The sequence below is a fragment of the Oryzias melastigma genome, linkage group LG22, assembly GCF_002922805.2.
Source record: "Oryzias melastigma strain HK-1 linkage group LG22, ASM292280v2, whole genome shotgun sequence".
In the NCBI taxonomy this organism is placed as follows: Eukaryota; Metazoa; Chordata; class Actinopteri; order Beloniformes; family Adrianichthyidae; genus Oryzias; species Oryzias melastigma.
In genome coordinates, this window is record NC_050533.1 from 23,593,029 (window position 1) to 23,607,998 (window position 14,970).

The 14,970-nt window shown below is 40.4% G+C and overlaps 1 protein-coding gene across 2 annotated transcripts in view; it reads right to left on the minus strand.

The window, feature by feature from the left end:
- ppp2r5eb (protein phosphatase 2, regulatory subunit B', epsilon) overlaps window positions 1–14,970 on the minus strand; it is a 52,474-nt gene that overhangs the window by 2,226 nt on the left and 35,278 nt on the right. For both annotated transcript variants that reach the window (XM_024271371.2, XM_024271363.2), the window contains exons 3-13: window positions 5,841–6,037; window positions 4,524–4,625; window positions 4,341–4,433; window positions 4,129–4,259; window positions 2,622–2,681; window positions 2,409–2,517; window positions 2,259–2,312; window positions 1,304–1,354; window positions 1,114–1,233; window positions 911–1,038; window positions 727–828 (exon numbers count right to left, since the gene is read on the minus strand). In XM_024271371.2, coding sequence (XP_024127139.1) covers window positions 727–828; window positions 911–1,038; window positions 1,114–1,233; window positions 1,304–1,354; window positions 2,259–2,312; window positions 2,409–2,517; window positions 2,622–2,681; window positions 4,129–4,259; window positions 4,341–4,433; window positions 4,524–4,625; window positions 5,841–6,037 — 1,147 coding nt within the window. The remainder of the gene's footprint in view (window positions 1–726; window positions 829–910; window positions 1,039–1,113; window positions 1,234–1,303; window positions 1,355–2,258; window positions 2,313–2,408; window positions 2,518–2,621; window positions 2,682–4,128; window positions 4,260–4,340; window positions 4,434–4,523; window positions 4,626–5,840; window positions 6,038–14,970) is intronic.

Here is a 14,970-nt window from a genome sequence, read left to right on the forward strand (position 1 = left end):
GGTCCTGCTTAACAGGAACACTTTGTAATGGAAATACTAAAAAGTCCAGTCCGGCCCGATCCAGTCCAGACTGAACCGCTCAGAGGAAACGAGGCATTAGACTCCTCAGTCTGTGTTTATAAACAGATCGGTGGGTAGCAGACATCGCCGTAGACCGCTAGCGCCCGTTATGTATGAGCCGGTCCGCGTCCGGATCAGCGCGACACGGTCTGATCCGACTGAGAACAGTGCAGCCCGGTTGACAGCCACACCGGTCCTGATGGTCCTGCAGATGGGAGAGAGGGCTCAGTGAGAACTCCATCCATGGCCCCAGAGCGGCGAGGTCCAGGCGGCGCCCGCTTTAAAGCACGCAGCCGGAGCCGGTCGCAACACCACGAGATAAACTTTGCGTATGCAACAAGCTAGCATGTCACCTCTAGTGATTAGCCTCTATGCTCTGAATGATCTGGTGAACCCAGACACAGTGGCGTGCTTGCTGCTGCTCTGTAGAGCTCTCTAAACATCATCCATGTTTGACATGATGTGTCAATGAATGAAGTCCAGAGAAACAGTGGTGGTCGCCCCGCGGCATCGAGTACTACATCTGACATGCAGACGTGAATTTCACGAGCAAATCCCGTCAGGTGTGAATGCACAGTCAGAGCTGCTGTGCACGTTTCGGCATGCACGTATCAGGGAGGCTCCTCAGAGCACAGCAGCAGGCGGCTGACGGGGGGAGGGGCTTACCGCTGGCGATCCGACTTGTAGGTGGCGGTGAGTTCATCAAATAAGGTACTGTTCATCTCCATGAAGGCCTTCAGCACGTTGTAGACCAGCGCCACGATGGCCCTGAGGAGGAGGAGGAGCTTTAGCTTCAACAGCGTAGGGATCACAGAACTCCTCTAAAGCTGAAACTCTGAGGAGGACTCACGGGTTCCAGTGCTCTTTGGAGATCCTGTAGAGGCTGGCGAACATGATGGGCAGGATGACGCTGGAGTTCTCCTCGATCAGACTCATGATGTATTCGTTGTTCCAGTAGTACAGAGCTCGCTCTGCCACCTGAAGACGCAGATGAAACACAGTCACACCTCGCAGCACGCCAGCGGGCCCCCGCGGCCACGGCTCGTCGCTCACCTGGAAGTGCGGGCTGGACACACATCTGGAGATCTGCTTGAAGAGCGGCTCCTGGATCTTGACAAACTGCGTGGGCTCGATGACATCCAGGATCTCCTCGAGCTCTCCCAGGAACATCACCTGAAGAGCAGGAGGGGGGCGCTTACACGGGGTTCAAACGCAGACCACACTTCAGAAAAACACGCCGTACCTCTTTTTGACTGCAGGTTTTTGGCCAGAACTTCAGTAAGCCTCTGATGACCTGAGGGTGACACGCAGGATGAGACTAGAACTCTGAACTCCATGTGCTGAAAAGTTTATTTTAGAGTTCTCTAGGTTTTAATTTGAACTCTTTCAATGTTTTTTTTTTTTATTATTTTAAAGAAAAACAGAAAATTTCACGTCATATCTCTGAGCATTTCCTCATTTTGTTCTCCTTTAGAACAAGCTCATCTGTTTCTGCTGTCACCTGTGTGAGCGTTTCCTTCCCATAACCATCACATTTGGGTTCTGGTTGTTTCTGTCTTCTAACCTCAGAGGGTGAGGACCCTTTGATTTGCTCCTGATTTGGCCTCAGCCTCACAGCTTTCCTGATCGGACTCTAAAATCTGTCAAACCCAGTCTGTTCATTAACTAGAATTAGATTAGCTCCTGTAATTTTTACATTTTTGTATGTTTGTTGTTTCAAGACTGTAAAACTAATTAATTTTTAAAAAAAAAATATAAACGGCCCCCAACTGGATTACAGCTGTGAAAATTAAAATGTCATCTATAGTTGAATTTTTTATCTACAAATTAGTGTTTTGTGGGAAAAAAATGTTTTATGAGCAACAATTTGTATTTTGGGAAGAAATGCTATCTTATCTTTGTGTTCATGTTTCATTTCTGCAAAAAAAATAAATAAAAACAACTGTTTAATTATATTAACCATAACAGTAAAAGGTGACGTAAGATTCTGTGGCTCCGACTGGGTTGTGGTCTGTAATAATTGTGCTCTTAAAGTGTTGAAGGTTGCACATCTGTGCAACAAGCAGCAGAAAAAAACAGTTTTTAAATGCATTCTGTCTTGATGGGTAGTTGAAGGGTTAAAGTAATTGTAATCTCTTCTTTCTTTAATGCTTTTCTCATGTTCTGCAACAGAAAAGAGTGGAGGAATGGAGGCTTACCGGTTCTGTTAATGTTGGGTCTTTCTCTAAGAACTGTACAATGCAATAAGCCAACTGCAGAAGAACAGAGAGAAGGTCAGGACGGACTTAACAACCCCACTGATGCAAACATTCAGGAGGCGGGGCTTCAACCCGCCGTCAGACACGTACCTGTGCATGGAAGAGGGACAGACTCCGGACAGTATGGAGCGGGATCAACACTTTGACCAGAAACTGTTTATGCTCCGCTTTCAGAGGCAGCGCAAAACCATTGATTATACTGAGGAAGAGGAGGAGGAGACGCGAGTTCAAGATCCAAAGAAAATGTTGAGATGGAGGCAATAAAAATTCCATCGGGGAGAAAACCCCCAGGGCTTCACATACCTCCCCAGGATCTCCAGCAACTCGGCCACCCCGTTGAAGTGCTCCGTCTCATAAACAAAACTGCGGACAAAAGAGAAGAAGCTCACAAACCTGCAGAAACAAACTACAAGCTGTGAGGAAGCGGCGATGTGCTGCACTCGTCTGTGAGCCATCCCTCCTCCACACTGTCCAAGCTCTCTCCTGTCAGACCATCTCCATCCACTCTGAGGCTAGGGCTGCCACAAACAATTAGTTTAAATGTCCACTAATCGCTGATCATTTTTTCTGATTAGTCGACTAATCACGCAAACCGGATGTAAAGCACACATTTTAACCGTCATTAGCTTTAAACTAAAAATAAAGACAGTGAAGATGATAGTTTATTAAACTTTCAATGAATCGTGCAGCCTCTGTCCTTCATTGGTTTTTGGTATTAAAACAAGAAAAAACTAGAAAAGTTACATTACCTGCAAAAATGCTATAGTGTGAATGTTTTTTACTCAAAGAAGTCACTGAAAATGCTGAAACTTTTTGCTGAAAATGGTGAAGCAATTTACTTTGATTGCTGCAGAGATTTACTGAAAATGCAAAAACTATTTGCAAAATGTTAAATTTGAAAAAGGATGGAAATTTTGTTAAAGAACTTTGAAAGAGTGCAAAAGTTGACCTAAATTTTGTAGTAAAATTGCTTAAAAATCCCTAATACATGCCAATTTTGAAAAAATACTTAGTGTTTTGCTTAAATGTGAGCTAAACTCCAAATTAGAACAAAAACCTTAGTAGATAACAAATTAGCCAAAAAAAGCTAGCTTGTTGCTTAAATACTAGCTAAACTCCAAAATATCCTAAAATTCATCTAACTAAATTAGTCAAAAAAGTTAGCCTGTTGCTAAAATATTAGTTAAACTCTAAATTAGCCCCAAAAAACAAATAATAAATGAGCAAAAAATGTTGAATGCTGCTAAATTATTACCTAAACTAAAAAAAAAATTGAAAATTACTATAAAAGATTAAAACAACGCCCATGAATATATTTCAAAGCTTGTTGCTAAGCTACTTAAAATTTAAAAATGTTAAGACTTTCAAATTCAGTTTTCACAATATTTCAGAAACTATAAACGTTTTGATACCAAGATTGCAGAAATAGTTAAAAGTGTTTTTTTACGTGCCAAAAAACACATAGAAAAGAGCAGGAGAATCAATATGGTGTGAATGCTGACTAAATATTCACACAATTAAATGAGGTCGGCTTCTGAAACAAGGAAATATTTTCACAAAAGATAAAGTTTTGGTCTCACTGACTCAAATATAAAGTACATTTTTTTGGTGCTGAACGCCCATAGCTTTGTTCATCTTAATTACACTCTGACTCCATATAATATAACATAATGATTAATCTATTAATAAATTAGTCGTCAACTGTTTTAATAGTCTATTAGTCGACTAACCATGGCAGTTGTAGATGTTTGTGAACTGCAGAGCATGAAAGCTCAGCCTGACAGTTTTAGGGAAAAAAACTTCCACTCACCGTAGAAAAATATTATTGATCTGTTTTCGTATAAAAGCCCTCAGCCCCAGGAATTTGCCGTAGATTCTATGCAAGACTGTCTTCAGATAGTCTCTCTCTCGAGGATCCTCGCTGTCGAACAACTCCAAGAGCTGCAGAAACAGCAACCAAACAGCAGATGTTCAGACCACAGCAGGGGAGTGACCAGAGGAGGACTGAGAGGACCAACTCACCTGAAGGACAAACTTCTGGTCTATGTACTTTTTGGCAATGCTGGGCTGGAATTCCTGACTCTCCAAGAACCGAATGAAGAACTCATAAACCAACTGGAGGGAGGAAGAGAAGACAGGAGGATGACCTTTTACAGCAGCTCTCACCTGGATGGAAGTTTAAGGTCACACACACGCAGACTTTACCTGTAGGTGTGGCCAGGACGCCTCGAGCGTGGGCTCATCCTCCTCGGGGTCGAACTCATTACTGTCACTGGGCGGAAGGGTTCGAAAAATGTTGTGAGAGACCTGAAAAACATGAAAGGACCGTCAAAAAAAGGGCCTGCAGCTCCAGTGAGTCACAGCCTCTTCTATGACTCTCCAGACTGGAGATTCTTCACCGCAGTGAACAGCAGGAGGCGACAACAACACAAACAAGGGTTAACTCGCTTTCAATTGGAGTGTAACAATCAATTGATTTATATTCCAATAAGTCAACCAGATCGATCCGCCTGAGGCAAAATATTGACTGAACTGACCAATACCATAAAGTAGTTTCAAAATGAAATCAACTGGATGACAAAATTTGGAACGTTGGCAATGTTTGTCTGCTCCTCAAAAATGTCAGAGTGAGAAACGCTTTGGGTTTAGTTCTGTTGGTTAGTTTTACTTTAAATAAGGGGTCCCAAAATTTTTCTATTGAGGGCCACAGAACCTTTTTCTTCTCTGATGGGGGGCCGGGCTCGGTTTGTAGGATAACAGAAAAAAGTGTAACAATCGCAGCCTAAATATAATCCTTTACAGTTTTCCAGAAAGCCACACATGGCCAAATCTTAAATAATTCAATTCATTCATTCATCTTCTTGTCCGCTTTGTCCCTTTCGGCGTCACGGGGGTGCCGGAGCCTAACCCGGCTGCTGATGGGCGAAGGCGGGGTTCACCCTGGACAGGTCGCCAGTCTGTCGCAGGGCCTCAATCACACACCCATTCACTCTCACATTCACACCTAGGGGAAATTTAGAGTCACCAATTAACCTATGAAGCATGTTTTTGGACGGTGGGAGGAAGCCGGAGTCCCCGGGCCGTAGTTTGAAGACCTCAGACTCTGCACGATTCATTAAAAGTTTAATATCATCTTAATTGTCTTTATTTGTAGTTTAAAGCTTTCGATGGTTAAGATGTGTGCTTTACATCTAGTTAGCGCAAGACAAGATCAGTCGACTCATCGGAAAAAAAAAAAAAAAAAAAAAAAAAATCGGTGATTAGTCGACTATCAAAATAATGGTTTGTGGCAGCACTAATGACCAGGGAAAGTGTGTGTGTTCTATTGCAAGTGCTGGTTTCCCTTGTGTGAGGAGGAGCATTAAAAACAAAAATTCACCAAAAGGAAGGCTAATAAACATGTGGCGACGAACTCTATGACTTTACTCACCAAGGAGGAAAAAATGTTGGCAACTGGTGAGTGCTAATTTCAGACCATGATCATAAATGTGTCGAGTTGAGCGCATCTTGACCCCTGCTTACCATCTTGACGACCTCTGGGTAGGCCTGCTCTGTCAGGTAGCCCCGGCTGACGGTCACATAGTCCACCAGCTCGTTGAGAGTGGAGCGCTTGTACTCCTTCATCTTGAGGTCTGACAGTGTGTCCATGAAGTCAAAGACAGTACAGCACTGCTGCAGCTTCTTCAGGAACAGCTCCGGCTGCTCCACCCCCGGCACGTCTGCACACACAAACCACACAGAGTCAGCAGAGAGCAGAGAAAGCATCCACTTACCCTTTTCTCCATCACATAGATCAGGGGTGTCAAACTCTATCACACAAGGGGCCAAAATCCAAAACACACCTCATTTCTTTCCCTCCAAAGTGTCTGTTATTAAATTTTTAAGGGACTGTGTGACATAAAGCATAAAGTATGTTTTCTATATTATAGAATACTCTATATTTCTATATGTATACCTGTGTACAGTGTAGAAAAATAAACAAAGACAGCTGTTAAAGCAATAGCTACCTGTTAAAGTGAGTCCTCAAATTTTTAACTTCCTTTTACTGGTAAAAGATGCCCCAGGGGTTATTTAATGTTTCTTCTTAAAAAAAAGCTAATTGAAATTTACAGAGTTAAATTGCATGTCAAAACACCGAGGATGTTGGCAGGAACAAGTTCTGGTATTTAATCATTGAGCAGATAAGTTCCACGCTGGCCTCTGCTTAAACATTTTCAGCATTTGTGTTTTCTCTATTGCAAGGGTGTCAAACTCAATCACACAAGGGGCCAAAATCCAAAACACACCTTAGGACACGGGCCGAACAGGATAAACATTAAAACTGTATGAAGATCAAATCAAATTATTTTACTTTTGGGTTGGACCTTGGTAGTCTTGATTTGCGGGCTTTATTTATTTATTTTTTGGTGGTACGGCAGCCCTTGGCAGGGTGCGTTCTCCCCACGCCCCAGTCCTGCCTATAAAACAGGATTCCATTTAACCTTTGAACACAGCGCTCTGAAAGGTTTCTGCTGCTGCCCCACTTCATGTCTATACAGCAGGCATAAATGATGTCAATCTGCTAGCTTCTGTTGCACATTAACATACCCATCATGCCCAAAGATTGTGAAACAGACACATAACGGGTGTGTCAGTACAAGCTGTAATGTTTTATGCTCCAACTGTTGTGACAATAAAAGGCTCATTTCCAGTAAAGCCTTCTCAGAATGATAAAAGGAAAAGTGAGATCAAAATTAAAAATCCTGAAGTCCAGAAGGACATTGATACTAATGTTAAAATTGGCAGGATCTCCTTCTCAAGCTGGTTAGACTGAACCTTGGCGTTCATGTGGAAGGTAATACAATAGAGGGGAAAAAAGGTCGATTGAAATAAAGATGCAGACCAAACACTGTGTTCTATTTAGCTCTCTATCCACGAAAACACCTGGAAGGTGTGGTGGAAGAAGCTGTTGCCATCAGCTGCATGAGCGTTCCTGCAAACAGGAACCAGAACCCGAGGAACCCAAAGAATCCACTGCAGAGGATTACGGCAACAGATCTCAACTAGAAGCTTAGTCTCATTATGTCAATAGTCAAGATTTCAGGGGGGGGATGAACATTACAATTTCTTTTTACTCTATTTAGTTATAGATGACAAATGTGGATGTTCCCTCCTTATGTAGCTTTACACAAATCAGAAAAGGAGCCAGTAAGAGACTAAAGCAAGTGTCAAAATCAAGGCCTGGAGCCGGAGATAGCCCTCCAGATCATTTTGTTTTAGCGTTATTAATGGACAGATGTTATCTTGCACTCATTTCTAACTTGTTTAAATTTATCAAAATATATTTTTAAGGAGAGTAAATTATTGAAAGTTATTTAAGGTTTAAGTTGATTTATTCTGAAATAATATTTCTGCCTTTTTATTATGCATAACTATGTTAAAAAGTTGTGGTTTGAAAGTTTTAAAAAAAAGTCATTATGCAAGCTTCTTGGACTATTTTGGCATTTACCAAATTTTTAGGGTAATTTGGAGCTTAGCTAATGTTTCTACAACACACTAGCTGTTTTGGCTATGTAGCTTTTTTTTTTTTTACATTTTGCAGGCTGTTTTGGAGTTAGGCCAATATTAACACGCTATCTGTTTTGGCTAATATAGGCTTTCAGTTTAGCTATTTTTTCACCAACATGCTAGCTGTTTTGGCTAATCTAAGTTTTTTTTTTTAGGCCAATTTTGCATTTAACTAATATTTTAGTTGACCATCAGCTTCAGCCTTTTTTAGCCATCAGCTTCGCCGTTTTCAGCTTTCAGCTTCAGCGTTTTCAGCTCTCAGCGTTTTCAGCTCTCAGCTTCAGTGTTTTCAGCTCTCAGCTTCAGCGCTTTCAGCTATTACCATAATTGTTTTCTGCCATCAGCTTTAGAATTTTCAGCTTCACGGTTTTAGCTTTTAATTTCAGCATCTTCAGCAGCCAAATTCAGCTTCCAGCATTCACACTAGCATTATCGCAAGTAATGTTATATATCTAGTTCATAATTAGTTTAAAAAGGTTTTAAAGTTTTAAAAAATTCGTTTTAGAGTGTTCAATAAATGTTTATCTTGTTCGGCCGCGACCTAAGGTGTGTTTTGGATTTTGGGCCCTTATGCGGTTGAGTTTGACACCCCTGCTCTGAAGAGAAGTTAGAGAACCTTGTAATAATACTCAGGCCAAATAATCATTTGAATTTTATACATTCCTGTGCTTTCTTAATTAAGACTCTCCAGTGCGACTGCACAGCTCTGTTCGTTCACCACGGCGCCGCGCAGTAAGCTGAGCTTTATCACTAGAACTGCCAGCAGCTCGATTCAGGCTGGACTTGCCCCATTGTGCCCAGAGCATCAGAATCCCGTGTTTGTAGCCATGAGAGCATGAACAGCCTAAAAGGAAGCTATTATTAGACAGATAATCACACAGGATGCAGTAATCCATCCACAGAGAGCACAGGAGCAGACGACACAGCAAAGACCAAGGTGGGCAATGTGCGCCCGGCTAACTACAGTTTGTGAAATGGCAGATGTCAGTTTAAAGAAAAACATGAAAATTACTATGAAGCCCCACCCAACAGAGACACCCTGCTGGTGTGAGCCCAACATATGAGGAGAGGGAGAGCACCCCCCAAAACACACACCAATACATGCTCTGAGTCATGTTCACATCCAGTGAGATGAACAACTGCTTCATATTTTTATTCTACCGAAAATTTTCCATAATTTGACGTCATGAATCCATAAATATTAAGGTTCACAACTATTTGAATAAAGAAATTCCCAGAAATGTAATTTTGAGAATTTTGAGTGTTTGTTTCTTTTAGCTGTTAAACTTAAACACAAAGAAAACTTGTTGAAGGTCCAACACAGTTTAAGGCTTCACTAGTCGCATTTCCATCCACTCTGAAATTTCACAAATTGGAATTTGATAATAAATTGTCCTAATGGAAACGCCATAATTTTGAAAAAACTGGCATTTTCAAAGAAAGCTTTCTTTGCTTGGGGGAGGTGCTATTTGGGGTGTATCGAAATAGACATTTTTTGCAAAACTGTAAAGGAAACACTTTTATCTAAATAAATGCACTTCTTGGTATGAAGTGTCTGTCCTGAGCGCTGCACAGCCGGTGCATCGAGAAGTCCCACAGCATAACAGCCCATTATAAAGTCCGTGTCTTACGGAATCGTGCAACACCTCCGTAAAATCACCAAAATGGCCTCATCCCTTCAGCTGTAGCCGCAGTTTTGCAGCTTGGAGGCTGAAGTCTCCTTTGAGGTGAGCACGACAGACGTGACAAATACTTGAATGGACCTTGTCGTGTTTTCAAACAGAAGAGGTCCAGATGCACACGCACCCCACACAGTGCTGTGACGTCACCCAAATGCTCCCTTTTAGTCAATCAACTAAAAAAAAAAAACTCGTTCTCATTCATCGCCGTGTTTTAATGACTTATCGTGTGAGTTGGTTTGTGCTTTATTGCAAAATTATAATTTAATGGAAACTGTGGTTTTTCAATATTCCTAGAATTTTGATAAAAGTTTTGCGCAAATATGTAATGGAAACGCAGCCACTGACAGATAACATCACCTTCCTAATCCCGTTTTTATTGGTTATCAAGTGACTTTAGTAGAACACCAATGCTGTCAGCTTCACTGCTGTGACTGCGGCTCCACTAAATACCAGGAAATTATTTGAAAGGGTCAATAAAGGTTCCATCAATCAGATCAGAGGTCAACACATCTATAAATCCTTTTTACAGCTCGTCATAAATAGCTGACAGTACCAACACACTTTGAGCATGTAGAATGTATCTAAAGTACTTGATCCTTATTTGTGGAAAAACTAAGATAAAATGACACAGACTTAGGGCTGCAACAAACGATGATGATATTAGTCGACTAATCATGGACTATTTTTTCCGATTAGTCGACTAATCGTGTCGTGCGTAAACTGGATGTAAAACACATATCTTAACCATAATTGGGTTTAAACTAACTAAAAATAAAGACGATTAAGATGATAGTTTAGTAAACCTTTAATGAATCATGCAGCTTATTTCTTCCATTAGTTTCTGATATTAAAACGAGATTAAATCAAATGAGGTTGGCACCTGAACCAAAGGTGTTGTTATGGTTCCAGAGCCATTCTAGAACTTCCTGTGACATCACCACTGACCCAGATTAGCACTAGTGCGCATGTGTGTCAAAGACGATGGCGGACAATGGCAGACGCATTAGAAAAAAATCCATCATCATTTTGAGATAAAATAACAATAATAGAAGAGCCGCTTCTCCTCCGCATCGAGAGGAGCCAGTTGAGGTGGTTCGGGCATCTGATCCGGATGCCTTCTGGACGCCTCCCTGGTGAGGTGTTCCAGGCATGTCCCACTGGGCGAAGGCCCCGGGGAAGACCCAGGACACTGTGGAGAGACTATGTTTCTCGGCTGGCCTGGGAACGCCTCGGGGTCCCCCCAGAGGAGCTGGAGGAAGTGGCCGGGGAGAGGGAAGTCTGGGCATCTTTGCTTAGACTGCTGCCCCCGCGACCCGGTCCCGGATGAAGCGGAGGAAGATGGATGGATGGATAACAATAATAATAATAACAAAGAAACAACTAATCGACTAGTAAATTAGTCGTCGACTATTTCAGTAGTGGATTAGTTGTTGAATACTCGTGGCAGCCCTACAAAGAACAGTTCAATACACTTAGATACAGGCGTGTATGAGTCGCCCACAGCTCTGGAAATTGAATTTCACCAAGACACTATTTGGTGACATTCTTGAACAAGCTAATGGATCTGGCTGCAGAGGTCACCACTGTTATTTTACTAAAGCTTGTTGAACAAAAAAAACTGTTCTACAAAAAAAACAATCAAAGACTGGGGTGGAACCAACTTTAGGTTTTGTTTCCTCCAGACTAGCTTATTTGCTGCACACTGGTCACCAACATGCTAATGTAGAAGTGTTCTTTATAGAATGACCACTAAGTGAGCAAGTAAGCACAGTGACTCACTGTATACATCCATCAGCTTAGCCAGATATCTCAAAGGTCTTTAGAGAGTGGCCACTGTGGGGTTAACGCACTGTTGCTTTGATTTGACCATAATACTTTACTTCTTTGCTTTCAATTGAACGCACACATTCACAAACACAAGTAAGTTTCAACATTGGAAATCTGGAGAAAAAATTAGACTGAAAACATTTAGTTCGCTTAAACCAAGGGTGTCAAAGTTAATCGCACAGGGGACCAAAATCCAAAACACACCTTAGGTCACGGGACAAACAAGATAAACATTTAATGAACACTCTAAAACTACATTTATTAAACTTTAAAACTGTAACTTTTTAACATAATAAAAAAATAGATATATAACATTACCTGCAATAATGCTAGTATGAATTTGGCTGCTGTAGATGCTAGTGACGATAGCTGAAGATGCTGAAATTGATAGCTGAAAACGGTGAAGTTGAAAGACAGCTAAAATGTTAGCTAAATGCCAAATTAGTCTAAAAAGAAAAAAAAAATAGGTTAGACAAAACAACAAGCATGTAACTGAAAAGTATGTATGTAAATATTAGCCTAGCTCCAAAACAGCCTTAAAAAAAAAAAAAAAAAAAAAAAAAAAAAAAAAAAAAAAAAAAAAAAAAAAAAAAAAAAAAAAAGAGTATAAATTAGCCAGAACAGCTAGCATGTAGCTGGAACATTAGCTATATTCCAAAAAAACGTAAAAATTAAATATTACTTAAGTATCGTTTAAAAATAGAAAATTAATTTTATAATCCACTCCGCCTTAATTCTGGTTGTGCTTCTGACTTCATATTGATTTTCCGTGGTACATGGCACACAAAAATCTGATTTCTTGAGTGTTTTAGCTCAGTACCGTTAATTTTTAAAACTAAAAACTGTATTTTTCTTTCAACAGAGAGCCAGAATAGGAAGGTAAAGGAGCCACAGGTTGCAGACTTCTGGTCTAGGACATAGTTTCTGCAGAGCAGCAGGGATTGATGGGATTCACAAATTCGCTTCAGAGCTGTGGATGGGACCGCTGGCGTGGAGCAGCCCCACCACCCTTCCCCGCGCTGTAGTTGAGATCTTGGAGGAGGGAGCTTGGGGCCTCGCCCAGTGTACATCTACATTGCAATTAAGCCCTTTTCAAACTTTTTTTTTTTTGTTCTGCTCCTAGTTCACAACAATTTGAATGAAAAAAAATACACAAAAATTATTTTTTAATAATCTCTATACTCTCTGTCATTAGAAAAATGCCCTAAGAACAAGTTAAAAATACCAAAAGTAAAATTTTCAGCAGAGTGGGTCTTTAAGTGGCAGCGATCTTAAAGAAATCCATAAATCGCATCAGTTGCAGCCCTGGTTGGTATATTTACTGCTGGGATTTTTAGAAGCACACGGACCCCCCCTTAAACTGTGAAGCTCTGATATGCTGTGTGAAGATGGACCTCTGAATCACAGGATGGGTGTGAATGCAGAGGGACATGGAAATGAGCAGGAGGAGGTGATGGCTCCTCTGAGTGTGAAAAGGCCACAATGCATCAGTACAGTACTTGAAGCAAGACCTAGATTGCAGCTCTTTCGTGGCTGTAGTGACCCACATAACTGGGGGCACTCACTTTAGGATCCATTTTTATCCCACAATGCATTTAGCTGGTACTAATGTGTTATCTCCTTGATCCAGCAGTCACAGCAGACAATGAATAAAAAGCATGGCAGATGCTCATCCACTCATCCATTAGTATGTGTGCAAACGTCATTCATGGTTAGGGCGGATTATTGTGACGATGACGCTGAAACAGCTAATGGAAGCATGGCCAGACACACATGAACCTCATAGGAAGCTCTTTTTAAGTGGGTCAAATCACAGATGAAAAGCATCAAGTGTGTGAGGTCAAATCCAAACCAAAAGACATATTTTCACATTGAATTTCTGTTTTATGGTTCTGTGAGCAACAGTCCTAAAATAGCAGGTATGGATACTAGTGCTGCCACAAAAGATTTATTTTAATAGTCGACTAGTCACCAATTATTTTTTCTGATTAATCGACTAATCGAGTCATGCGCAAAGTGGATGTAAAACACATCTGAACCATCGTTAGCGTTAAAATAACTAAAAACCAGGCATATGGCATTACCTGTGATAATGCTAGTGTGACTATTATGAGCTGAATGTGGCTACTGAGGATGCTGATTTTTTTTCCCTAAAACAGCTAGCATAATGCTAAAATATTAGCTGAAGTCCAAATTCTCCACAAAAATCATGGGAAATGTGTGATTTATCTAATATTTTAGCATATTGAAAAACTGTTAGCTAAACCTAAATAATGAAAAAAAAATGGGAAAAACAGCCAACATGTTGCTAAAAATAAAAAATAAACTCCAAATGACCCTAAAAAAACTCAGTAACTGCAAATCATTCTAAAGTTTGAATCATGTCTTTGGCTGAAAGTTTGCAGAAGTTCACAAGTTTCAAAATGCACAAAAGTCTTTGAAGGATTTGAGCAATTTCCCAATTTCCTTTAGGGCATACTTTGCTCTAAATTAAAAAAAACTATAAAGTTTATTAATACCAAAAGTACAAGCAGTAATGTCATGATCGAGCTGAATGTTTTTACACTAAAATTGGTGAATTGTGTGAATGCTGTAAAACATTCACACAATAAAGACAATGAAGATGACAGTTTATTAAACTTTTAATGAATCGTGCAGCCTCTGTCCTTCATTAGTTTTTGGTATTAAAACAAGAATAAATCAAATGAGGTTGGATCTGAAAGAAAGGAACTGTTTCTCACTAAAGATAAAGTTTTTGTCTCACTGACTCAAATTTTAAAAAGTACATTTTTTGGTGCTGAACACACACAACTTTGTTCAACATTAATACACTTTGACTCCATATAATATAAAGTAACGACTAATCGATTATTTAATTAGTCATCAACTATTTTAATAGTCGACTAGTCGGCTAATCGCGGCAGCCCTAGTGGATACACAAAAAAACATTTCTGAGGAGGCAGACGTGACTGGAGCTCGAGACTGTTGTATGTTAGTTTGTGAGCTTGTTCTGGCTTCAGCCTTTCCCACATTCTCTCCTCCCCAGCTGCCTGTTCAGCAGTGGAGAGTCATCAGAGCACTTGGCAGAAGAAAAAAGAAGTCCCTGTTTAAGCGACGGGCTTAATTAATGGTAGAAAAACAGCTCAGTGAGTAGCAGCATGACAGAGCAGTGGGATCCGCTGGCACCACAGGATCTCTACATGTCTACATAAGCTCATTATATAATGGCATTGACCTTTACAATGCAGGGTCAAAATCCAGCAGCGAACATGTCCAAGTTCATTTAGAAAAGAAGCTGTGAATGATGCTATTCTAATGTGTACTGAAACGTTTTACAAGGATCAGAAATAAAATGACAGCAAACACCATTTCTTATGTTAAAGAAAATTTACATTTTGTATAAACCTATTTGTTTGTTCTCCCAGTAACTCTTGAGCTAAAAAAATAAATAAATAAAAATCCAGAAATACACCTGCTAACAGAAACTCAATGTTTCCACGTTGGATGACCATAAATTTGGAGGCACAGCAATTTCTGGTTAAAATAATGCTGAAGCTGATAGCCAGCTCAAATATTAGCTAAATGCCAAATTACCC